Genomic DNA, 27612 nt, shown 5'->3' on the forward strand with positions numbered 1-27612 from the left:
CATACCTATGGCTCCCAATGAAACTTAATTAAAAATACCATTTAATCACAAAGTAACAAAGGCAAACTGGATAAACGGCATTACCACTTCAGCGCATTTTAATCCGCACTGCTCCTCGGTCCTTCTCAATCTGTTTGGATCAGAATTGCCTTTTCAAATAAGAACCCCCTCCCCACCCCTACCCCCGCGCCCCGTCTTCCATGGGCTTGCCTCTGACAGATCTCCAAAATAAACAGTATTTAGCATGGCATAGATCCAAATGTATGCAATTTGCCCAGTGGTTAAAATCAGCCTTAACTAGATCAGGGAAGAAAAAAAAATGTTGCTTTCAAAAATACTTTCCCTTGAAATACACACCAAAAAACTACTGAATGTGGTGTGTCCATTTAATAGGGTGATGGAATCTCATTTCTAGCATCCCTCGGTTCGGTTAGTGATGGATTTGGAAGCTTATTACTAAACTTGTGTCACAAGACATGCCACGACCACCCCCCTCACCCCCCTCTTCTCTCTAGTGAACTCCCCTGAGCAGAGGCTGTCTGTGAAAGCAGGGCGCAGGGGGCGGGGTGGACACAAAGTTGTGGGCGCTGCGGGGAGGGAAGCAACAGGAGAACGGGGTGCCGCCTCACGCTCTTGGAGGAGCTGGCAGGACATCTTCCCCACCTGGCCGCAGGAATCGGGAAATTCAAGCCGTGCCTTCAGACTGAGACCCTTCGGAATCCAGAGATCAACCAGGCAATGATTGGAAGCGTGAGACTCTCACACCAATGACCCCCACCCTCTGGCACAGAGCCTTCCGCATTTCTCGGGCACTTGACAATCACATTCAAACGCTGGTCCCATCTCCTTCCCACCTGCATCTTCTTCCCTCCTTCGCCTTGTTTCTCGGCTTCAGCCATCATGGTGCTTTTTCTTCCTTGATCTTCCCACTCCAAGCACCTTCCAGCCTCGGGGCCTTCGTACCTGCTGTCCCCTTTCCTGGGAAGCTCTTCCCCCATCACCCCCTTTCCTGGACTTCCTAAGCCAAGCCATCCTTCCTCAGTCCCCTGCTATGCTCTGTCCCCTTGCCTTATGGGTTTCCATCCTGGTGTTGAAAATGATTGGAAACCATTGTGTTGTTTATTTGCAGGCTGACTGTGTTTCCCCACTATATAGTTAAGTTCCTATTGGGGTCGCCACATCCCCTGATCGAGCCTGGGGGTCGGTACACGGGAACCCTTGGAAAGCAGGGACCTCCTTGGATGCCCAGGGCTCACTACACCCCTGAGGTGCAGTAGGTGGTCAAGAAACGTCTGTGGGAAGGGAAAGTCAGTAGCATCTTAGCAGAAAGGGACCTATCTCTTCAGATAACTTCCTGATGATAGTTGGGACCGGGGGATGGGGAAGCCTTCCAGGTAGCAGTGAGGACCGCAGACTAAAGGTGGTCCCGGGGCAAAGCTTCCTCCCCACCCCCACTACCCACATGGCCCATGTCCCCAGAAGAGTCCTTCAGTAGTTCACAGGGGAGGAGCAGGAACTGAGTTGACTGTCAGATTAGCACCCCCAGCCATCCCTTTTTTTTTTAATCATCTCTTGCCCTTCTCCCTTCTACCTGTCTGAAACCTACCCTACCCTTCTCCGAGAGCAAGCACAGGTAATTCTCAAACACGCTGAGCTCAAGCTCATTGAAAGCCACCACTTCTGAGAAAACATGATCTCACCTTTTGGATTCACTCCTGGAAGTGGTTTGGAGAAGGCAATGGCAACCCACTCCGGTGGGTTCTCTTGCCTGGAGAATCCCAGGGACGGAAGAGCCTGGTAGGCTGCTGTCTGTGGGGTCGCACAGAGCCGGACACGACTGAAGCGACTTAGCAGCAGCAGCTGGAAGTGGTTTCTCCAACACTGGCTGTTTCCCCACCTGAAAGACCCTGAGCACACTCTTCACTTGCTACCCCACCCCCCTGGGCCCAGGAAGCATGCTCACCTGCACCTGTGAAAGGAGAAATAGAGTAGGCACTCTCTTGATTTCTTATCTCATCCTTTCAATATTTTTTATTGTTTATGCATGTTTTATGAGGTACATGGCATATTAGCACAAGCAGTCCACAACAATAGCCGGATAGTAATACACATATATTGGGGTAAGCACACAACATTATTATTTATTTCTACTCTAGGGGTGCAAGCAAGCAGGTGTTGATGTGAAGGGGTAAAGATGGTCAGGTTCACAGAAAATGATAACAGGGAGCGACAGGGGCCATGGAGGGTTCATGCCCCACCTAAGAGGATGCTACCTAGCTCTCTGCCACATCAGGATGGAGGTCGCTGGATCTCTGAATTTTAAAGAGGATGCACACATCTTTATGTTATATGAAATCTTCCATTTTTAAATACTGGCTCCTCATGAACTATGATAAGGAACAAACATTCTGGGGGGTGAAATAAAACACGAGGCTATGTGGTCCCGAGGCTGCCCTGCACACTCTGCCTCCATGATTTCATCTTTCCCGCAACCATAAGAGGGAGCACTTTATCTTTTACTGATGAGGAGACTGAGGCTTAAGGGCATCGGGGAACTCATCTAAAGATTTGAAGAGTCTCAAGATGGTGAAACCCCGCCTGCCTTGTGTGACGTGTCTCTCTGAGGTTAACTCCGTAGAAACGAGCCCATGCCTTGAACCACTGAGATTCTGATGGTGGGAGAGTTTGGTTCTCAGGGTACCTCTGAATGGGTAAAAAAGCTCTTTGGCTTCCCAAATACTGCAGATGACAAGAGAAGGCAACAGGCTGGGGAGAGGGGCTGACTAGTCTCGTGATTTCTGGGGCCGTCATAGGGTGAGAGCCAGGCCCGAAAGGGAGAGGTGGGTTCACAGCATCATGAGACAAACTGGCACCAAGATTGAGAAAGGGAGGGGAAAATGCCTACAGCAGGTCAGCTTACTGATATATAATATTTTACTAATATTTACTGTGTGTTTAACTACGTACCAGAGATTGTTCTAAATCTGTAGCTAGGTTATTTCATTTCTTCTTCACCTTGGGAATCGGTTTGCCTGTAGTATCCCCATTATACAGATGAGGAAACCGAGGCACAGTCACATATCAAAGATCACAAGCCAGTGGGCATTTGCATCCAGACACTCAAAAACCAAAGCCCAAGTTCTAACCTCTTTCTCATCTCTCTGGTGCTCCAGCATTATCAGGATGGGGCACTAAGATTCTTCAAGCCTCAATTCTAGCATTATGTGTGAAGAGGGGAATTAAAGGAAAACAAATATGTAGTGTGTTGATTAAATCCAAGAAGCAATGTAAATAGAGTTTTGTCTCTTTCATTAGCTCAGGGGAACTTCCTAAAGACAGGATGTCAGTTTTATTTTAATCTTCAACACTGCTCCATTCCTGTGTGCAGAGTACAGAGCTCACAACCTTGGCTGTTTTAGAGAAGGGAAAGAGACTACTTTCCAACGAGGCATTGCTCTCTTCATTTATTCTGCCAGTGGGGAGAGCAGCTACAGAGAACTGGAAGCCAGACTCTCCTGCTCTCAAACTTTTGACAGAAGTACTATCTAGAAGGGCTTTCTACAATGATGAAAACGTTCTATGTCCAATACAGTAGTCTCTAGCCACACCTGGGCTATTAAGCACTTGAAATGTGGCTTGTGCAACTGAAGAACTGAATTTTTAATTACAATTAAAATGGAATTTAAACGGTAGAAGCCCCATCTACCTAGTGGCTACCATACTGAACCACAGAGCCTCTGAAGGGTATAGTGAGAAAATGGGCTAAACGTCTCTAAGTTCAGTCTTCTCCTCCATGACTTGAGAGATTCCCCTGTAGAGACTTTGCAAAGGCTTGGGAAAGAGGAAAGGTTAGGTTCTACCAAAGGTGGGCTCACCCTGGTTGCTTCCCAGGCCTCAGGAGTGGAAGGGCTTGCATTAAAAATCCAAGTGGGGAATAGTTTTGTTTTGTTTTGTTTTTGGGGGGCGGGGGGGATAGTACATTTTTTTTTTTTTTTTGTATTTTTCATTTAATACCAAATCACTATAACACTGTGTCATTTTCAAACATTTTAATCTTCATGGGTTCCGCTCCCTACTTGTTCCCAACTGGAAATAATCTCCAAGGCCAATCTCTACCATCTCAACAGTTTCTACAATGTCAAGGCCAAGTCTACCCCATACTGCCCTTGCCTAAGCCCATGACAGGGTTGGAGAAGAGGAATTGAAAATAGCCTTTCCTCCTCCATCTGAGAACTGTGCTCTGTCTTTAGGGCCTGGTTTCCAGAAGCAGACCTCTGAGTTCAGAAACGATCTCTGTGAGGTCAAATGGCAGAGGCATCGAAGGATCACCCTTTTCCCAATACGGCCGGCATTCTGGCTTCTGATCAGCAGGCAAAGTTCGGGCAATTCGAGACTGGCACCTGGAAAGGTAAGAATAGGCAGTTAATTCCCAGAAAGAAATGACTGCAAGACCCATGCTCAGGCAACTTGGGGCAACCCTGGCAATCCGCTGTGATGGATGGGTGGTGATGAGGAGGAAGGAAAGACGAGTTTGGGAGGCAGAAAGCAGGTGTGTTTACAAGAAGGAAGAACTGTTCTTGATGAGGCTGGAACTTTTTTATTTCAATTCCCAGATTTGTATTATCTCTCAAGGCTTTGTAGAAGCCAATCATGGGGAGAAATTCAGTTACTCTGCCTTTAAAATGGTGAATTATTTTTTCATTATCTCGACTGTTATTTAAAGTGTGTGATTAAGCCATTATCAGATTTAAATGTTTGTGGGATTTCCATGTATTACTAGATTACTGGGAAAGATTAAATTGAATTTACTGCATTAAAACATCCAAGAATAGATTAAACAATATTACAGACTGGGATTGACTTCGGAGATCCTGGAGATTTACAAGTGTCCCAGCTTGCTGTGCTTGGAAAAAGGCACTCCAAGGAGAGACCGATTTATAAGGATATATGCAAATAGAGGTTAATAATCATTTCCACTGATGAATAGGTGGGGAAAACTTCCACAAAATTAAATTAAGAGGCTAGCAAGAGTGACTCCCTAAGGAAAACACTTAAATCACGGTTTTTATTAAATGGATTATTCATCAATAGTAGAGAAATTAATTATCATATGCAACTAAATTATAGCCTGGGAGGAAAAAAGTTGGGGCCACATTGTCACACCTTGGCAGGCAGCTACCTCTCCAAGAGACCAGCTTACTGGAAATTGGTCTGGGAAAACTCGGTGGCTTTGGCTTTATGTATCCGAGAAATGAGGATCAAAGAGAAGAAAACACAGATTGCAATAAGAAATGAACAATTTCTCTATTCTCGGGACAGTGCGTGCCCCTAAAAAGAATTATTCTTGAGTACATCTGGGAGAGGTGCCTGGTCCTCTCCCACGCCACCCCCACCTTCTCGGCCTTATCCTCTAAATCAATTCAAAAAGTGGCCCTCCGCATCCATCATGTGCCTTCCGTGATCACTATGAAGAGATCAAAGAATGGACCATCCCGACCCTATTTCCAAGCCTTGATGGTCGAGAAGGGTCCTAACTAAAAGACATCTTCTCCTCTGGGGAATTATTAATGGTGAGGGGATCCCCATGGGAAAACATGCTTCAACTTTACACCTATTTTCTCGGGTGGTTAATTGCTCCACCGGCATGCTGTGCACTCAATCCGTCGTACATTACACATAACATTCCAATATATCTTCGGCTCTCCGCATCGGGCCCTGATAATAGCGTCTGTTAACATGCGCTAAGTACTATTATGTAGCACATCACTTCATAAATAATAAGATTAGCTGACCTCAGGGCCCCAAGAAGAGTAATGTGTTTAAATGTTCTCATTATTTATTTAAAACAAGAATTAAAGCAACAGAAGCTGCTTTTGACAATCCTCTTAGCATAAATATTAAACTGTTTGCACTGATAAGCCCACATAGCACTGAAGAACAGAGGCGCGTTCTACAGACTACTTAATAATAATAGGTGTTTGAGACGCTGCCGCTCACTTCAGTTCTAGAGATATAGTCTCTAAATCACATGAAAGGGATGGGGGGGAAATTAATATTCAAGGGAAGCTGCGACTAATTACAAAGGAACTCTGTGAAGCTTTTTAAATTGCGCTGTCTCTCGGCCTCGGAATCAGAGAGTAAGGCTCAATTTACCAGAGAGGGAGAGTTATTCCAAATTGAGCACTTCCATCTCACGGCAGGGAAATGATCTCTGCACACGTTATCCTGGTTGGCAGATTAAAGGGCTATGATAAGTGCTGATCCATCTCGGCTAGTGTAAGGTTTGTCCAAAGTCAATAGAGATGCTTTTTCACCTGTCAAATGGGTTTGGCCCCCTCATTTTGAGAAAGTGTTAGAAATATGAACACCTGCTGCAGAAGTTTGCTGACACCATATTGCACAAGTCCACAAGCCCATCCAGTTTTCTTCTGGGTGAAGTTGCTCTGATTTTCTACTATTGTTCTTCTGATGGAAGGGCTGACTGACGTGGGGACTACCTCCTTCTCATGCTGGCCCTGAAAGGCTAGGAGCTGGGTATACCCACTGCCTCCCTCTGGACTAGAGACAGAACCCCTTGCTGGGGCTCTTCAGGGCCTTAATTCAGATCTTTCAGGATCACTTTATTTTTTTTATATATATATTCATTTATTCATTTATTTGGCTGTGTTGGGTCTTGGTTGCAGCACTCAAGATCTTCACTGCATCATGTGGGATATTTCATTGCAGGGCAAGGACCCTCTAGTTGTGGCCCACGGGCTCCAGCAGTTTAGAGTTCATTAATTTAGGGTTTAGTTGCTCCGAGGCACGTGGGATCTTAGTTCCCTGACCAGAGAACAAACCTGCATCCTCTGCACTGGGAGTGCAGAGTCTTAACCACTGGACCACCAGGAAGTCCCCTCAAGAGCACTTTAATGATCTTCCTTTAGGGACTTCCCTGGTGGCCTAGTGGCTCAGACTGTGTGCTCTCCATGCAGGGGACCCAAGTTTGACCCTTGGTCGGGGAACTAGATTCCACATGCCACACTAAGAGTTTGCAAGCTGCAAAACAAAACCAAAACTCTTCCTTTAATGCTCAGCGCTCCTTGCCACTTTGTCAATGATCATGACTGGGCTCCGCAGAGGGCTTGCTGTTGAGGTCATGTATCCACCTACGAGAAAGGACAGTCAGCCCCGACTCAAATCATACCATCCGCTTCAACACCATGCCAGACAGTGGGACTGAAAAAGAAAGGCTTGAGAATGACTTGAAGGCATATCTTCCTGTACTATGCTTAGTCGCTCAGTTGCATTCGACTCTGTGACCCCATGGACTGTGGCCCACCAGCCTCCTCTGTCCACGGGGATTCTCCAGGCAAGAATACTGAAGTGGGTTGCCATGCCCTCCTTCAGGCTATCTTCCCGACCCAGAGATTGAAGCCATGTCTCCCCATTTCAGGTAGATTCTTTACCGTCTGAGCCACCAGGGAAGCCCAAGAATACTGGAGCCAGTAGCCTATCCCTTCTCCAGGGGATCTTCCCAACCTAGGAATTGAACCAGGATCTCCGGCATTGCGGGCGGATTCTTTACCAGCTGAGTTACCAGGGAAGCTCCTGCTCAAACCACACATTCAGTCTCTCTTCCATCCTAATTTCCTAAGATGGGGAAGCACAGTGGTGAAGGTATCCTCTGGACATGGGGCGTTGCTGCTTCCCTGGGGCCTGACATCTTGAGTATCCTAAACTCACCAAACCTCAGTTTATCATTTGTCTCATGAGAATAATGATGATGACAATGATAGTACCTTACGTATGGGCTTGTTGTGAAAGTTATAGGGATTAACACATGTGAAGTACTTAGCACACCGCCTGGCACATTATACTAAATACTACCGTCACTATTGTTATTTCTCCTACCAGTAGTGAACTGGTGTCTCCAGTGACGACAGGAGATGCCAACGAGGGGGCTGCCTGTTCCTCCTCTGACTGTCCCCTCCCTTCAACAAACTGAGTGGGGTGGCCTCTGGATTGGCTCTTTGTGGGGGAAACTGGAGAGCCAGAGCGACTCTTTCTGGCTTGAATCAGATGAAGCCTGAGGCTGAATACTAGCACAATGTGACATTCCAGGATGCCAAGGCTTATGTATGCAAGCTGCTGCAACTCTCCAGTGAGAGGCTAAACTACTCAGACTCAGAAAAGACTTAGCGGTTGCTCCTAGAGACCCAGAATTCTTAATGGGCACTCTTGTTGGACTACTTCAGTGGCAGTTGTTTCAGACTGACTTGGCATTTCCAGGAAATGAAGTTGGATGGTTTCTCAGCGTGCAAACTCTGTGGTTCTTGCAAAATCAAGGGGCCCTGAGTTCTCTTAAGCAATGATTTAGGAATCCTGACAGTGGTGGACACTGGCTGTCTTGTGTCTATTCCCATCTTTGCCACAAAGAAGACTCTAATTTTCCTATGGGGAATTTGTCCCATCTCTATGCTTGGCCACGTGGTTTGAGTGGAATTCGTTCCATCTCTTATAGACAGAGGAGAGAAGCCAAGTAGTAAGAAACTCAGCTAAACAGCAAAAAACTCAGCTAAACAGTAAGAAACTTACAGTTTCCCCTTTCCACCTTGTACTCTCTTCTCCCATCCTTAGGGAAAAAAATCCCTCCTTTGAATGCTTTGGGTTAACAAATAAACTTTGATCTACTTAGAAAAGAAAGAAAGTGATGTCACTCAGTTGTGTCCAGCTCTTTGCAACCCCGTGGACTGTAGCCCACCAGGCTCCTCCATCCAAGGGCTTTTTCAGGCAAGAATACTGGAGTGGGTTGCCATTTCCTTCTCCAGCAGATCTTCCTGACCTGGGTCTCCTGCAAACCATCTGAGTCACCAGGAAGTCTTGGTAGCTTTCACTTTCACTTAGAAAACCCTGCTCCTTTAATGGAGCATTGCCAGGGGAGCAGAGGAAAATGACATATACTTCATCTTGCTCCCTCCGAAAATCACATTATTTCAATTCAAAGGACTCTATAAGCCACCCTCAAAACTCCCGCTACTGAGGAAGGGTTCTCCCTGAATGACCTAGTGACGTAACAGGAAGCAGCTGAAAGGTGTCATGCTGGCCGGTCTGTGAGCCGACTGTCCAGAGGTCCCACCTCGTCTCCGTCCACAGGTGTAACTCATGCAGGGCCCCACTGCTCGCTGATTTCCCCCAGGGCTACACTTCCATCTGGATCATCAGGACGGCAGCTACATTAGGGAGCACTGGTCGCCATGCTGAAATTAACCACTTTAGCTAAAGTGTGTGTTAATTATGGGTATGCAAGCAGTCAATAAAAGGTTAATGCAAGAGTCAGAGGATAAATTTCTTGCCTTATTGCATCACTTCACAGACTAAATGACTAACATTATACTTTGTGTTTTTAATCAATAGGTTTTACAGTAATGTGCTGGCCATTGATTTTAAGAAAACATGTACGGTCTTCCTCTTCGTCCTTAAATTTTGTGACAAATAAAGAAGGACAGGTAACATTTCCATTAAGTATGCTTGATGAAATGACAAAAAAGATTTCAGGAGAAATGGTTCCTGCTAAAAGATGGGCTGGGATAAAGCAATCATAAAAAAAAAAAAAAAAAAAGAAGAAGTACCAGAAACTAGAACTTGATGGATTAAATATTACCAAGCACAGGCCTTGAGGGGACAAGGAAAACAAACTCCTAAGAGAATTCTTTAATGTGAAAGAAGAGAGTAACTCCTGATAAAGTAAGTACATTCTGTATATTGTTTGAGCATCCTGAAGAATCCTAACACGCAGCACTGATGTGCTCAGTTTTCACAATAATCTGAGAGAGGAAGAGGCTGGTATTTGAACCATGTTTCACAAGAGGGCTGCCTCACCCAAGGTTAATTCAATGGCATGTGGGAGAGCAGGGGATGGGCAGACCTTGGACATCTGGTAGGCTGCCCTTTCTACCATGTTCCATCTTTCTCATGGATTCCCATTTGGACCAAAATGGGCCCTATCCCCTGACTCCTTGGCTATTCTCGCCAAATTTAGATATTCAGGAGATTCCAAACCATTTCAGGGGAACGAAAGGAGCAAAATGTTTTCGTCATGTTTCTACAACAATAATTACAGCAAATGAGCTGATAAAACTTTCTTCTTTTCATTCCAATGACTTTGAGGTTGTCATAGCATAAGTATCTTTTGACTACAGATGTAAAAGATACACCTTCATCTTTTGACAGAGTTTTTTTTTGGCCATGCTCTGTGGCATGTGGGATCTTAGTTCCCCAAGCAGGATCGAACCCATGCCCCCTGTGGTGGGAGTGTGCAGTCTTTACCACTGGGCCATCAGAAAAGTCCCACACCTTTATCTTTTAAGAGTCTAAACTACTTCTAATTATACAGTTATCCCCAGGTACAGACAGTCATCCCCAGGTATATAGAGTCATCCCTCAGTATTTTGGGGGAATTGATTCCAGAATCCCCTGCTTGGGTACCAAAATCCATGGATGCTCATATCGCTTTCAGCGGGCCCTCCATATCCTTGGGTTATGCATCCACCGATACAGAGGTCTGACTGTATATTTATTTTTTTAAAAATCCACGTATCAGGGGACCTTCTTAGTTCAAATCTATTCAGGGGTCAACTGTATTCCTGGGGTGATCCTGAAAAATTTCTTGACCTCTTAGTTTCCTCAACTGCTATGTGAAGTCCATGTTTTGCTGCTTCACTGGACTATGTGAAGATAAAAATTAAACAATGTATATAAAAGTCCATTAAAATATGTAGGCTACTGCACAAATGTTGAATTACACCTCCATAGTCAGTTCCAACTTCTCAGGTGGCTCAGCGGTAAAGAATCTGCCTGCCAAGAAGGAGACACAGGTTTGATCCCTGCGTTGGGAAGATCCCCTGGAGAATGAAATGACAACCCACTCCAGTATTCTCGCCTGGCAAATCCCATGGACAGAGGAGCCTAGCATGCTACAGTCCATGGGGTCGCAAAAGAGTTGGACATGACCTAGCGACTAAACAGCAATAACAGCCCTTTCCAACGAGACACAAGTTCTATTTTTAAAACACAGCTCAGGCAACATTGGCTGGGAGGCCTGTAATACTTCAAAATGTGTGGGGGAAAAATGAATAAACTATGTGCATCCAGACAATGAAATATAATGTAGCCGTTAAAAAGAAAGCACTAAAAAAAAAAAAAAAAAAAGCCAGTGTGAAAGACATCACTCTTCTAAAGACTAGAACAATTTAGACCCACAGCTTCATCAGAAAATACCCAAGGACTAAAAAAAAGTGCACTCTCCTCCAAGTCAGAGTTTTTTCCTGGAATTTTCATTCATGCTGAGGAGTTGACTGTCCTTCTGATTCACATCAAACAGAAGCCTTTTTCAGGATATCAGCCACATCAGAATACATTCATTCCCTCAAACAGTGTCAACCAGCACCGAGGTTTAAGAGGCTTCACTCAAGTAGAAAATCCTGACGTGTCACATCAAATCGATTAATACATTTAACCTGCAAAACCCAACTGCCAGGACCAGCGTGAACAGTGTGGAAAATAACAATGTAAAGGAGTAAAACAGTTTCTTCAATGGCGTCTATGCTTTGGATGGAGCTCGGACCAATATGAGACTATGAATGCTCTCTGCTCTTAGTCTCCCCAGGCCCAGAAGAATAGAAACATCTCGCCAGGCAGAGTAATTCCAGTGTTTAAAGAAAAGCAGTACTTTATGTGTAGGCTTCCTTGGTGGCTCAGTGGCAAAGAATCCGCCTGCAAGGCGGAAGATGCGGGTTCAATCCTTGGGTCAGGAAGATCCCCTGGGGAAGGAAATGGCAACCCACTCCTGTATTCTTGCCTGGAGAATCCCATGGACAGGAGCCTGGAGGGCTACAGTCCATGGGGTGGTGCAGAGTCAGACACGATCTAGTGAGTAAACAACAACAACTCTGATCCTATACTGTTCTCTCATCGGGAGGGGAAGGGAATAACCCAAGCAAAGCCCAGCTGCTGTAAATATTACAGCTGTTTTCCACATTTGTTTGGAACTCAACATTTTCTATGTAAACAGTGGTTCTCATAGTTCCTAATTCTTCTCCTCAACACCAGTATTACCTATAATTTCTCTGAAATGTAATATTAATATATTAGGTAGCCCGGTAACAATAAATAGCAGGGTGTCAGAGTTCCAACTTGGGAGTCAAGAAGAAATTGCCTTTGACCAGGGTTTCCGGTCCACCTGGTGTATGGACCCAGGACTTCGTCCCACTCTGGATCACTGAAAGAGCCCCTGTGACCTGTGGCAGAGGCTCCGCCAAAGAGGAGAAGCACTGGGGTGAGGGATACGGTGCTCAGATAGTACCTCCAAGAGGTAAGAGATGAAAAGGCAAGGTCCCAAGACCTCTTGCTGGTATAAAAATCAGGGATACTTTTTGGCAATGGAATGGCTTACTGAGCCATTTAACAAGCCTTAAAGGCATCTCTGTTCTTTCTTTCAGGGCCCAGGAGGATTTTGTGTTTCCCTTCTACGGTACAATGCTGCCTCCCCTAGGGTTTTCTCCCAACCCACGTGATTATACTGTGTAATCCTGCCATCTCCTTACCCTCTGCCCTTACGAGTTTTTCAGAGGTTCTGTTGCTATGGGAGATCCTGTAAAGAAATTCTATTTCATGCCACTGCTTCCCTGATGACATCTCTCAGACCAAATGAATAGTAATAATAGTAATAGAGACAGTAAACATAGCCAATCATATACACTGGGCTTCCCTTGTGGCTCAGCTGGTAAAGAAACCGCCTGCAATGCGGGAGACCTGGGTTCAGTCCCCGGGTCGGGAAGATCCCTTGGAGAAAGGAATGGCTACCCACTCCAGTATTCTGGCCTGGAGAACTCCATGGACTGTATAGTCCATGGGGTCGCAAAGAGTCAGACACGATTGAGTGACTAACACACACACACAGTCATACACACTAAGTGTCAGGCACTGTGAAAAGTGAAAGTGAGAGTTGCTCAGTCGTGTCCGACTCTTCGTGACCCCATGGACTATACAGTCCATGGAATTCTCCAGGGCAGAATACTGGAGTGGGTAGCCTTTCCCTTCTCCAAGGGATCTTCCCGACCCAGGGATCGAACCCAGGTCTCCCGCATTGCAGGCGGTTTCTTTACCAGCTGAGTCACAAGGGAAGCCCAAACACTGTATAAGTCTTCTTATTAAATGTATGGCCTCAAACAGGAGTGGAGGTACAGAAGATTAACTAAAACTTGTCCAAGATTTCACAGCTCAAGAAAGGACTGAGGTGGGATTTGGCAAAATTGTCTGATTCTTAATCTCCAGCTCTTTGTAATATTCCAAAATACAGATATTGAAAGAATCATTTTGGATTCTGGTTAAAAACAGTTTTCCGAAGGCACCTAGCCCCAAGCTAGACTTCCCAGAGGAAGGTCCTGTCCATGTGAATTTCTGCATGTGACTCTTCAGACTATGCCAGTCTGCGAAAACACACACCATCTTAACCTGCCACAAAGGACCACAAAATGCTGAAGGTCATATGTGGTGGGGGGACATAAGGGTTTCTTTGGGTCCGTGGAGAACTCACATTAAATTCATCTCCATTTCAGAGGATACTAGACTGAGCATCGGTTCCTGAAGACCTGCAACTTGGCCCCCTGAGCAGGCAACTGGTGACTTCTCAGGGTCCAACGCAGAGAACAGGCCTCCTGGACTCCTTCCCCTTACTTCAGGGACTCTGGCAGGTCCGTGGAACCACTTAATATGTGAGACTGCTTGGCCCACCACTGGGGTGTAAGCCCAGGAGGCGGAGGGTAGAAAACAATTTTATCCCCAGCTTCATTTGTCGGCTTGTCAGTTACATAATGAGAGTGATGAATGGGCTACCTTGACAGCAGAACGTTTAGGAGCTGCTGACCTTTGATCTCTGGTCACATGATAGGGTCATCTGAAACTGGCATGACCTCTACCTGGCTGAGGGAAACAATATAAAGGTCAAATCGGCTGGACGATTATATGGATCAGGTCTGAGGCAGCTTGGTTAGGAGTTTTAAGAGAGGCCGGGTTGGGTTCCCCAGCACACAAAGCTATGGAACCACTGCACGACTGTGCTCAACAAAAGATATACAATTTCAAAGCGGTCTAGAGTAACTTTCCTTGCAAGGGAATAGAATGAATTCATTATTTTTAAAGGGCAACAATGAAAACAAACACTTTGGAAGAAAATATATTCTGCCAGTGATTCTGCCATTGGGAGGGAAAGCATACGGCCCTATGACTTAATGAGTGATATTAATGCTATACCTGCAACACGGCAGAAGGTCCGATTTGAGGCAATTACTGGAACACAATCCCCACGGGGTAGTATCAAACCCTCCTTTCAGCCATCGAATACAGTCTCTCCTCCATCCTCTGTCAGCACCGAACCCCACAAAGGGCCATGATTGATAAAAGATAACCCTTTCCAAATTTCATGACTTCCCCCATTGCCTGAAACTTAAGTAAAGTCTGCATGGGACAGTCTCAAACTTCAGAAAGCTCCCAGAATAACTTACGATCAGAAATTCAAGGCAGCTGTGATTTTTCAGATGCACTGTAACATTTTTAAAAAATGTTTCTTCTTGCAAACCTGAAGATTTTTGCTTTTTGACTATTCGGTTAAATTCCATTTACTCAGAATCAGATAATAGCCATGACAGAGATAACGAATATAGTTATGAAAATGAAAGCTAAGGGGCCAAAGCCATCGATTTTCAGGGTCTAGAAACTTCATAACCCATGGAAGAAGCAGACATTACAGAGGAATCTGGTTACATCAAGAGCTTGTTTCCTACAAAGGATTTTCCCCTGCAAAGTCAAAGACCGACAGACAGACGGCCACTGCCGCATAACCTGCTCATACTCTTGAGAGATGAGCAAAGCAAAGGACAATGGCTTACAGCATAAAAGGCCAGCTGTTCTGACTTTGGAATGCTCATTTGAGTTGTAAGCTGTGAAATAAATTTGAGTTGATGGTTCTCCCATCTGCTCACCTGTCAGTCTCTTTCCACTGGGCTGCTGTTTTTAGAAATACTTGCGAGTAACCTGCTTAATTGGTTTTTGGAGGCCGAGAAGCATCTCCCAAGTTTATTTTAACCTTATACCGAACGTGAGGCTAACTGGGCCTTTGTTCCTCTTCTCTCCTTTAAGAACATTTGTTAATAGGTCAAGAGCACTTACACAGAAAACTCAGTGGAGCCCCAAACCAACAGTGGGGCAGGGGAAGGCAGTCCAAATGTGGAATGAGAAAATGGCAGGCTGAAACAGAATGCCAATTAATCAGGGATATCACATGGACAGAGGAGCCTGGCGGGCTAGAGTCCATGGGGTCACAAAGTGTCAGATATGACTGAGTGACTCACACACACACATCCCAGTCTTTTGATGAATCTATGCTCCACACCCATTTAAGAGCTGAGTCCTGGTGCTTCCTGGTGGTCCAGTGGTTAAAGATTTGGCCTTCCAATGCAGAGGGTGTGGGTTCTATTCTTGGTTGGGGAGCTAAGATCCCTCATGCCTTATACCCCAAAAAATAAAACTATAAGACAGGAGCAAAACAAATTCAATAAAGAATTAAAAAATAAAAATAAAACAAAAACTGAGTCCAAGTCAAAATTCTTACAATGGTCCTCAAGTCCCTACATGACCTACCCCTTGCCCACCCCTACTCCTGGCCTCTCCTTCCACCTGTCCCATTATTCACTTTGATCCAGTCCTACTGGCTTATTTGCTCTTCCTTAATCAGGCAAAGAACACTCTCAGGTATTTGAATCTGCTGTTTCTTCAGCTTTGAAAACTCTTTCCTTAAAATATCCCTGTGGGTCATTCCCCTGTTCCTTCAGGTCATTGATTAAACATAATCCAATGATCAAGGCGTTCCCAGATTGCCCTACGGAAAACAGCAGCACCTCCCCTTCCTCTGTATCCAACCCCCTGCTCCCCACTCCCCGTCTTCTTTTCCTGCCCCATTTTATGCTCCACAACACTTGATACCGTGTGTGTGTGTGTGTGTGTGTGTGTGTAAGCTCCCCGAAGGCAGGAATTTCTGTTTTACTCTTTGCTATATCCCCCGAGCCTAGAGCACAGTTTGGCACATTGTAGCCACAATAAATGGGCTTTCCCAGGCAGCGCAGTGGTAAACAATCCACCTGCTAATGCAGGAGATGCAAGAGACGCAGGTTTGATTCCTAGGTTGGGAAGAGACCCTGGAGGATGAAATGGCAGCCATTTATAATAAATGGGGTGGGATGCACACATGATGGAAAGCAACTTGCATCATGGGAACTTCCAACTGTACAAAGATGAACTCATCTCTCTGTGATAGCACCCATTTTATGATGATGACAGTAAAAGTACAAGGCACAATCAGAGAAGGAATAATGATAATATCTTATTACCCACGGATAAGGGGGATGAGAGGAAAAAATATTGGTCTGGAAATTTAAGACCTAGCTCTACCACTAACCTATCCGGAGACTGGGGGCAAAACCCTGACTTTCTGGCCACTGGTACTCAGATCTGGAAAATGAAGGGCTGGGTTAGACAATCTCTAAGGTTCTTCCCATCTTTAAAAAAATTGGGATTTTATATAAAAATATATTTAACAATATTTATTTTATTTATTTATTTTTGGTGGTGGCAGGTCTTAGTTGCAGCATGCAGGATCTTTGTTGTGGCACGTGGACTTCTCTGGAATTGCGGCTCTTGGGCTCAGCAGTTGCAGCATGTGGGATCTTAGACTCAAACCTGTGTCCCCTGCATTGGAAGGCGGATTCTCAACCACTGGAGTACCAGGGAAGTCCGTCCCTATATATAAATACTATGGTTTACCTCCACATACCTTATCTCAAGTGACCCTCACTACTCGGATAGGAAATAATCTCCCAGTTGGGGAGATTGGGATGTGGAGGCCTTGCTCTAGTTCACATGGCTGTAAATCATGTAGCTGGGACTCAAATTTAGGTTATTTGCTAGTTCAGCACTTTTCTAGGAAACCTCACGTCTTCTGGTGGAATTGGAAGTACTACCAGTCATTGTTACTCTGATTCAGAAACTATTTTTGCCGGCAAATTCTCATTCCCTCGAGGTAACACATGTGTATCACAGACCCCACTGGACACTGTTCTATTCTAGCCCAAGAATCCACGGATTCTCTAAGCTGCCATTTCAAGATTAGAGATAATAAACAGCTCCCTCCACCTATGGGTGTTTTATGACAGGAATAAAACTATATTTCAGTGGAGCTCTTCAGCAGAAGGGCAAGAAGTCTAGGCAACTGTAGCATCAAGCTTGCTATAATAACAAGGCCCCAAACTCCAAAGATGTCAGCAATGTCCTCATCTTAAAGCCAAAGCAAATCTGTGTTTTATATCCCTAGGAACCGAATGATGTTTCTACAGCTAATGTTTAGAAATTAAAATTGCTTTTACCCACATAAAAAGCTATGCTCCTGGGTTCAGTGATCAAAAAGGAGGAAAACTCAGTAAACTATAATGGGAAAGAATTCAAAAGCATAGATGTACATATATATATATATGTATATATATACATATATATATATATGCTGTTGTTTAGTCACTCGGGCATGTCTGACTGTAGCCACCAGACTCCTCTGTCTATGGGATTTTCCAGGCAAGTGGGTAGTCTTTCCCTTCTCCAGGGGATCTTCCCAACCCAGGGACTGAACCTAAGTCTCCTACGTCTTCTGAATTGGTAGGCAGATTCTTCATCACCGAGCCACCCGGGAATCCTTATACATATATGTATATATAACTGAATCACTTTGCTGTACACATAAAACTAATAAAATATTGTAAATCAACTATACTTCAATTTAAAAAAAGGATGACAACTCAGTGTGGCTTACCAAGTGCCTGCCTACTGACCTACTGATCAAGATGGGATTGGGGCAGCAGGGGTTTGGTTAGTGCTCTGTGTGTGTGCCTGAGTTCATTCATTCATTCAACAAATATTTACTAGGTACAAGGATCTAGTGGACAAGGAAATGGCAACCCACTCCAGTATTCTTGCCTGGAAAATTCCATGGACAGAGGAGCCTGGTGGGCTACAGTCCATGGGGTCTCAAGAGTCAGACACGACTAATTTTCACTTCACAAGGATCTAGAGATACAGTAATGAACGAGACAAAGTTCCAGGTCTCATGGAGGTAACTATTCTACTGAAAGAAGACAGAATAAGCACATGTATTAGTTATAAGGGGCTTCCCAGGTGGCTCAGTGGTAAAGAATCCACCTGCCAAGCAGGACACACAGGAGATGCTGGTTCAATCCCTGACTTGGGAAGATCTCCTGGAGAAGGAAATGGCAACCCAGTCCAGTATTTTTACCTGGAAAGTCCCATGGATAGAGGAGTCTGGAGGGCTACAGTCCATGGGGTTGCAAAGAGTCAGACCTGACTGAGCGACTCGACAACAGCAATATTAGTTATAAACTGCATCTAGCTGCCAGCAAGAGGGATTAGAAGTTAACAGCGTGGCTGAAGAAGAGGGAAGCTTGTTTTTTCTTTTTCATGGAAGGTCTCATGGCAGCAATCCACAGACACCCAGGACTCGGGCTGCTCCATCTACCTTTCTGCTCTGCCATTCCTAGCTGACGGCTGCCCTCTTTGAACTCAGCTTAAGGTCCAGGTGCTCTGGCCACTGTATCTGGTATCCCAGGCAGGAGCAGGAAGGAGAGAGGGGTAAAATACACCCTTACCACCTCTATCTAAGGAAGACAGCCAACCAACCTCCACCTCTAGCTCACAGACTAGAACTCAGCCCCTGGGCTACAGAAGAGGCTGGGAAGTGCTGGGTTTTAACTGGATGTGCTACCTTCTTTCCTCCATCAATACTGGGATTCTACAAACTTATGGTTGCCAGGGAGGAAGGAATAGCTAGGGACTTCAGGATCGACACGTACACACTGGTATATTTTAAATGGTTAACCAACAAAGGCCTACTCTATAGCACAGGGAAGTCTGCTCAATGTCATGTGGCAGCCTGGATGGGAGGGGAGTTTGGGGGAGAATGGATACATGTATACTATATGTATGGCTGAGTCCCTGTGCTGTCCTCCTGAATCTATTACAACACAGGTAACTGGCTATACTCCAATATAAAATTAAAAGTTGGTTTTTTTTTGTTTTTTTTTTTTAACCTGGGATTCTATACTCAGGAGCAAGGAAAGAAAGGGGACAGGATGAGAAGCTAGTATTCTCTGCCACACGAAGTCAGTGAATAGACATTAAGAAAACTTTCTTCTTTAGGAACTGGGTGGTCATTTCATGAGAGGAAACTTCAACGCTCAACGTACTCGTGGTGTTGAGTTGATGAAGTGAAATATTCTTCTTAAATCTCTTTCCTGGCCTGATGGGCCCTCCCCCCAGGCTGGCTGAGAGGGAGGGGGCAGCACTGAACCTGACCATCCCCATCACTTTGACGCTTTGTTCCCGTTTGCGCTGGAAGAGAAAAGCAGAGCCTCGCTGTATTCCAGAGTTCACTGCAAGTGTATCTTTCGAACGCGACTCACATCCAATTTTCGTTTTTCTCTTCCTTCCAGGGGGCTGTGGATTCAGGCTGAGGAAGAAGGGTAATCTTAGATGCTGGGAGCCACAGACGACTAAGCAGGGCTCTGAGTCAGTGCGGGGATTCCCTCTAAAATGACTGGGTTTGAAAGCAGTGTTTCTTTTTTTTTTTTAATTGCACTTCAATAGAAAGCGGACCAAATTCTGAAATCCTCCAAGCAGAAGCCTCTGCTGGGCTGCCGGCATCGCCACCCGTGGACAAAAGCCCGTGGGCGCCTCGGCGAGGAAGGAAGAGTTGCCCAGAGACTGCCTTAGGGGCTGCGCGTGGCCTCCAAACTGCAGGTTAACGGGGCGGGTTGATTCATTAATCATCACAGCCACCGGGTTCCCATCCGAGCATCTCCACGGAGCAAGCAGGCAGAGAGACCGGCCATTATCTATTTATTACTTACAGCCTTGTAGGGTCTCGCCTTGCGCAGGCTGGTGCAAAGCCTTCTACTCCGCGGCTTTGAAAGCTTGGGTCTGCAGTTCCCTCACTGTTTGGGGTGGTGGTGGGGGAACGTGTTCTCCCCACATGGGTGTTGGCTAGTGGGGTGACCTTGGCAAGGGCGCTAAGACAGCATTTTCTCATCTGTCAAGGCGAGACAGCCACCAAGCCCCGGAGTCTCGCCTGGTAAATACTCACACCTGGGCCAAGTACCGGCCACCTCATCTCCGAGCCCCCTTGGCTCCGGAAGAAGGCTTTTTTCCACCGGGGAAAAATCAATGAGGCCGCGTCCTTGCCTGCTGCCAGTGAGAGATGTGGGTGGAGGCGGGGGTGGAAGACCAGAGCATCTCTTTGCAGGAAAGACACCCTTGGGCCCTCGCCGTGAATCCCAGGCGCTTTCTCATTTGCCAAAATCCAGAAGGTCACAGGGAATCAAAGGACGACTCTGCCTGTGCAGAATGTCATTATAGAGGAGGCTGGGAACGAGAGGCCTGTTACAAGTGACCTCTCCGGCTCCCGCGAACAGGCCGATTAATGGAGAGGTTCGGCTCCTGACTGAGCGCAACAGGAGCGGGGTCAGCGGGGAATGGGCCAGGGCGCGGCGGTGAGTCAGGCCGGCACTGCGAGGGCCTGATTAGCGGCTGTCACCTCCTGCCCCCGTGCCTGGCCTGCCAGCGAGCCAGGCGTCTCAGCCGACTGCTAAGTTAGAATTTTACACTTTTTGGAAGAACGGTTCTGCAGTTGAGACCACCTGGGAGTTGGCACAGACTACCCGACTGAGGGCCATTATGCTTTCTCCGCATCTCCCCCCAGCTGCTAGGGGAGCCCGAGTGAGATGGAAGGAGCGTGCTGTTCCTAATTTAAATTGCTCTTTCTAGCTGGAGATGGACTGGCCCAGGTCCTAGTGCCCAACAGCACCCACTAGTAAGTTACAAGGCTGGGGTCATCTGTGTAATTGTCATTGGCAGGTGGCCGGCCCACGTGGCAGGGAGCACAGGTTTTAGGACAGCCTCCTCACTGCAAACAGGTCTTGCTCTGGCCTCTAATCCATGCCAGAAAGTGTACCATTCATTCATTCTTTTTCCCCCCAGTGTACAGAGAAAAAAAGGAAAGGCATTTAAAAACGCAACTGATTCTAAGGAGATGATTTTAAGTCACCTCTTGGACTGATCACGTTGTTTCCTTGATGGAGCAGAGGGACATGTGAACTCCGCTTTCCCTGGGGTGTGAGGAAGGGGGATTCTCTGGAGCCCGATTTTACCTCCGTAACAGTTTCACCCAGGGCTGACCACGTGAGCAGCCTTCTGGGAGAAATCCGTCCAGGAGGCCAGCAAATACAGACTAGCAGCAATTTAATTGGTTCCAAGTTAATGTCCTTTTCCACTTGGTCTCGTGTAAGCACCTGGGAGTTATGGCCACTAACTTAAAATGATTTATAAAGTTCTGTCCCAGGAGAAGGTCTCTGGACAGGCAGCCAGTGAGGCTCTGAATTATGCCTCCATAGTGGGTAGAGCATGAGGATAAAGGAACAGGCTCGGCTGTAAAGAATCTCTCGGAAAAGGGAGGGGAGTCTCATGTTTCAGCGAGGTAATTTTTGACAGTCGTGGCTCTTTTAGATTTCGGATTTGACACAACCTCTATTCTCGGGAGCTCCTCTTAGCTTATATCCTTCTCAGTTGGAGGCTGAGGTTAACAGACTTGCTCAGCTCATCTGTGGCAGAGCTGGGCTTCCCTGATGGCTCAGATGGTAAAGAATCTGCTTGCAATGCCGGAGAGCTGGTTCCATCCCTGGGTCAGGAAGATCTGGAGAAGGGAATGGCTACCCACTCCATCCACTCCAGTATTCTTGTTGGAGAATCCCATGGACAGAGGAGCCTGGCAGGCTGCAGTCCGGGAGGGTTGCAAAGAGTCAGACACAACTGAGCGACTAACACTTTTCACTTTAGGAGACTAAGGATCTGGTCTGAGCATCCAGTTCACCATGGGTTCGTAGGCTTCTTCTCTTTTAAAGGTATAGGTGTAAGAGCTGACATTATTTGAGGGTCTGTGTTGCGCCTCATCAGCATTCTAAACGCTTTATTCATGTAATCCTAATCACCCTATGATGTTCTGATTTTGTTTTCAAGTATCTACTTATTTATATATTTATTTATTTGTGTGCCAGGTCTTGGCTGCAGCACTCAGGATCTTCAGCCTTCACTGCGGCACGTGGAATCCTTAGTTGTGCCATGTGAGATCTGGCTCCCTGATCAGGGATCGAACTTGGGCCCCCTGCACTGGGAACTCGGAGTCTTAGCCACTGGTGCTTAGCCACAGGACCAGGCTAGTCCTGAGGTTATGATTTTTATCCCCAGCTTACAGATGGGAACACTGAGGCACTGAGTGGTGACGTCATTTGCCCAAAGTCACAGAGATTATAACTGATGTGACCAAGATATGAGCCCAGGTGATCTGGCCCCAGAGCCATACTCCAAACTACCCTATCATGTTATTGAAACAGTGCGCATCCACAGTTTTAAATCTAATGATATGGAGTCCCCTGTTCTAATCCATCTCAGCCTGGATTTGTTTCCAACAGTGGTTACCTGGTGTATCTCACACCAGTATATGCACCACACTCCTATTCCTTGAGCCTTCAACTTCAGATATAATCCTTTGTCTTCCTGCAGTGTGACATTAGGGTTTGACTCTCCTTATCCTGTGCAAGTGAGACTGGTGTTTGACATAACTAGCCTCCAAACACACCCCCAACAGACCTCGCTTCCAGGATTTACCCATATTCCGAGGCTCAGCTGGCCCTCTCTGTCGTCTACTTGAAACAGTAGATTGCAGCATGAGCGACCCTAGAACAGTTCTTTTAAAAAGCCTGGCAGCTTCTGCTTTTGTGCACTTGGGTGTCTTGAGCCTCACTGCAAGAAGTCTGGGTATCTGCACGACAGACCGCACAGAAAGGCCACGTGGAAAGATGGAGGCCGAGTGATCCCAGAGTCCCCAGCTGAACCCAGCCTTTCTGCTCCGGCTGCTGCCTGACTACAGTCCAGGTGAGAGACCCTCAGTGAGGACAGTAGAAGAGGCTTCTGTCCAGAGGAGTCAACCCACAGAAGACCAGGGTCTTGTATGAGAATTAGTAACTGTGGCTGAGGGTTTCTCTGCTGGCTCAGATGGCCAAGAACCTGCCTGCCAATGGAGACACGGTTCGATCCCTGGGTCAGGAAGATTCCCCCTTGGAGAAGGAAATGGCAACACACTGCAGTATTCTTGCCTGGGAAATCCCATGGACAGAGGAGCCTGGCGGGCTACAGTCCATGGGGTCGCAAAGAGTCAGACACAACTTAGCGACTAAACAACAACAACCGGGTTGTTGTAGGCTGCTAAGTTTTACAGTGATTTGCTATGAAGCAAGTAACTGCAATAGAGTTTTTCTGTATTTTTAGGTCCTTAATTGTATACCTTTGGAATTTTAGATATGCTTAAGTTCTAATCTGGTTCCATTAACTTCTCCTACTGTGTTAAAAAATATATAATGTACAATTTGCCATTTTACCTATTTTCAAGCATACAATTCAGTGGTATTCATTGCATTCACAATATTGTACAAGAATCACCGGTATCTGTTTCTAAAATTTTTTGATCATCACCTCGAAACAGAAATTCATTATGCAATTCCCCATTCCCTCTTGCCGCAGTACCGGTAACCTCGAATCGAATTTCTGTCTCTCTGAGTTTGTCTATTTTAGATAGTTCGTATAAGTGGAATCATGTATTAGTCCTTTTGTGTCTGGTTTATCTCAGTTGGCATGTATTTTTGAGGTTCATACATGTTATAGCATGTGACAGAATTTTGTTCCCTTTTATGGCTGAATAGTATTCCATTCCATGTATATAACATGTTTGGTTTACTCACTCATCTATATCTGCTTGTGGATGCTTGGGTTGCTTCTACTTTTTAGCTATTGTGAATAATGCTATGATGAATGTTGGTATACAAGTATCTATTTGAATCCCTGTTTTCAATTCTTTTGAGTTTATACCTAGGAATGGACTTACTGGGTCACATAGATGGTAATTCATTCAACTTTTTCAGGAATTATTTTCCAAAGGCATTGTGTGGTTTTACATTACTACCAGCAATGTACGAGGGTTCTAATTTCTCCACATCCTTGCTAACTCTTGTTATTTTGTTATTTAAAAAAAATTATTATAGCTGTCTTAGTAGGTGTGAAGTAGTCTCTCATTGTGGTTTTAATTTACATTTCCCTAATGATTAATGGTCATAAGCATCTCTTCATGGACTTATTGGATATTTGTATGTCTTCTTTGGAAAAATAGCTAATCAATTCCTTTGCCCATTTTTTAATTGGGTTATTTGTCTCTTAGTTCTTGAATTTTAGGAGTTCTTTATAGTCTGGATAGTAAACTTTTATCAGATACATGATTTGCAAGATTTTTCCCCCTATTCTGTAGGTTGTCTTTTCACTTTCTTGACAGTGTTCTTTGACACACAAAAGTTTTTCATGTTTGATGAATTTATTTATTTTTTCTTAGGTTCCACTAACTTTTGGCAGAATCTCTCAACTTCCCCCTTTAGAAGATAAGGATAAGAGTGCCCAGTATAGAATGAGAGACTGGGCCAGTTAACAGCCTCAATGGAGTTGCAGGAATAAGAGATACCTAATGTTTCATGAACTCTGGTGGAAGGATCTTTTCCATCTGTGTGTCACTCTTAAGTCAGTTCTTGGTTTTCAGCAAAGCTAAATACTACCTGACAAGATTGTTAACCCTAAACCTAACTGTAGTTAATGTGAATTATTTAAAAAATAACTTAGAATCTTTACACCCACTCAGATTGGAAGTTTTTCATTCTGCACTTCCACAAATGTATAGAATCTGACTGTGTACCTGCCTTATTTCTTCCATTAACCCAGAGGGAGCCGATGAGCATCTCAGCACCTATCCGATTCTAGCCTGGAAGAATGACAGTATCTGATGTCCCTAGTAAGCATTTTCATGGAACTTACCCCTCAAACCTTCTGGCCAAAGATTTTAGTCCTTTAAAAGAATTTCCTGCCATCTTCAATTAGATTTTAAGAGACCAACTTATGGTTATTAACACCATACACGTATGTGTATCCTAATCGGCAAGTCATCCTTTACATAATCATAGACACCTCTTTATAGCATGAGTGTTGGTGAACAAGGCAAATAGAGAACTCACTACCATGGGGGAGAGTTTCCCAGGATGCAACTGCAGTTCAGGGCGCATAGTCTGACCTTCAGTATAACTCAGTCTGCATAACAGCAAACTCACCACAATGACAGTCTCCTTTAATAACAGCTCTACTTGGGCATTTCTTACAGCTGATTATCATTCTTCCCCCTATTGAAAACATTTAATTCACTGCCATCTGGAATGTCTATTTATGTGTGGGGTGCTTATGATACCAAATGTCTCATAATTGTTTTGGTCCTTCCCATCAGAAAGGAAACTTGGCTTGGTAGAAAACATTAAAAAAATATGGGGTCAGGTCAGTATTGAACTATATCAGGTCAGTATAAACATTCTAAAAACTGTATTTGCAAAAGCCAGCACTGCTGTTAAGACAATTACACGTACTCTATCTTGGTTCTAAACGTTTAATGGTGTTTTGCAGAATTGCTTATAATTTGAAAAACTGGAAAAAACTTAAATGTCCATTATTATGGGACTAACACTGAAGGACGGTATATACAACCTATGGACATCTCTGCAACAATTAAATAGGTTTATATCATACGTTCTAATATAGGGAGATACCCAAATCTAGGTACGTTATTGAGTAACAAAAGCAAGCTGGGTACTGACTGGCAGAACCAGTGGTGGTTTGTCATGACCATTTAGGTAAAACAAAGAAAACATATTTGTCTGCAGTCCATCTATAGGTCTATAAATGCACAGAAAAATATTTGGAAGGGTGAGAAGGTCTGAGATTGAGGGGTAGTGCTCAAAGAGGACTTGATGAAGTTTTAATGGTGAAAAAACCAAAATACCTTAGAGTTAGGGATGTGAATCAGCTGTTAAAGAATATAACAACTTCAGTTCTCACTTCTGTTCTACCAGTCAGAATTCTGGAAACTCAGCAAGAAGTAAATTCTTGGTTTAGTCAATATAGGAATTTGAAGTCAACCAGGTAAAACAACTCCTTTGCATCTTAAAGGAGAATTTACCTACAACATCCTGGTTGTTTCAGTAAAGGCAGAGTCCTCTGAGGATTGGAGTAGAAAAGGGATTTATCTAGACTATTTCATCTTCCCCAAACTCCTGCCATTCCACTGAAACTGAAGCCTTGCAAGGAGGGAGAGGAAAAATATAGGACCAGTGGCTATACTTATTTTAAACACCTAAGCTTTATAAAACTTCTTTCATCTACATGTCTCTTAAGAAAACTGTCAAAGCAACAAAGCAGCAAAGTGGAAACAGATGTTTTTCTACCAAAAATGCTCTCAGGAATGGTTTCAGATATTCATGTTCATTTTCTAAGTAACGGTACCAAACCAGCTCTTCTTGTCCACCATTACAGCCCGTGGCATGTTTCTCGGGGCCCCTCTGACGCATGCTCAGACAGGACCTGGCCCCAGCAGCCGAGGTTCCCAGCAAGCCCTGTGGTCGGAGGAAGGCACGGAGCTCCTGGTCAGCTCAGCCTCTGGGCATCTCAATCTACAGGCCGAAGAGTGCATGTTCTGCAGGCCAAGTGAGGGCAATGGCGTTTTATTCTCCGACTGATTTGGTTTTTCCCTTTGGGGGCAGGGCAGCCCACTAGAACTCCTCTGCGATGTGAAGGGTCCTGGGAACACAGGCTCTTCCCCTCCAGTTCACGACCCCTCCCCCAAGTCTCTGCTTTTAGGCACCTCAGTTGCTAAAGGCATTTAACTTTAATTCCATTTGACTTCAATTGTGTCCAAATTACTGTAAAAAGGAAGAAGACAACAAGCTGTAAATATGAAGAGAGACAGAAAATCATTGAGAATCCTGCCTTTATGAATATTTGATGAAGAAAGGTTAGATCCATAGCTGGTAAATTATAAGAAATTATGTCCATCATGTGACTCTGTCAGCAAAGGTTAATACAAATGGGTTGGGACTTAGTTGGGATGACAACGCAGATTAAAAAAGATTTGTCCTGTCCTCTCTGCAATTAGTTTTTCTCCTATTATTAGTGTAATAGACTTGATCATTAGGATTATGGCAACAGAACAACTGCTCTGCGAAATCATTTTGTTTTGCAGACCCAGCGTTGCATTTTCACAATAAATTTTTCATCTCTGCTAATCTTGCCCTTAATTGTGTGGTTGCTGTGGGCAGGATCCAATGATTAACTCTTTTGATCCTACAATGCCCTTGCCATCAAGTACGCTGATTACATGCAGACTGAATGTGCGAGCCTACATTTTTCTGTAGCTGGATACATGGCTCTCGTGGTTCATTTAGCGCAAGCAGAAAAATGGTTATTTTTGCTCAAATAACAGCGCCAGTCAAGTGTGAAATTGTATATAATTGTGTTATAGGATTTTGCCCAGGTTAAAGGGCTTCTTGGGGT

At 45.0% G+C, this 27612-nt stretch overlaps 1 protein-coding gene across 1 annotated transcript in view; it reads right to left on the reverse strand.

Moving 5' to 3' along the window:
• Window positions 1–2004: 2004 nt before the first annotated feature.
• Window positions 2005–27612, reverse strand: part of FTO (FTO alpha-ketoglutarate dependent dioxygenase) — a 415913-nt gene continuing 390305 nt past the window's right edge. Inside the window, exon 9 of the mRNA XM_043434805.1 lies at window positions 2005–4400. Within this exon, the coding sequence (XP_043290740.1) occupies window positions 4247–4400 (154 nt within the window). The 3' untranslated portion in view covers window positions 2005–4246. The remainder of the gene's footprint in view (window positions 4401–27612) is intronic.

This window comes from Cervus canadensis, chromosome 18 (genome assembly GCF_019320065.1).
Source record: "Cervus canadensis isolate Bull #8, Minnesota chromosome 18, ASM1932006v1, whole genome shotgun sequence".
Classification (NCBI taxonomy): Eukaryota; Metazoa; Chordata; class Mammalia; order Artiodactyla; family Cervidae; genus Cervus; species Cervus canadensis.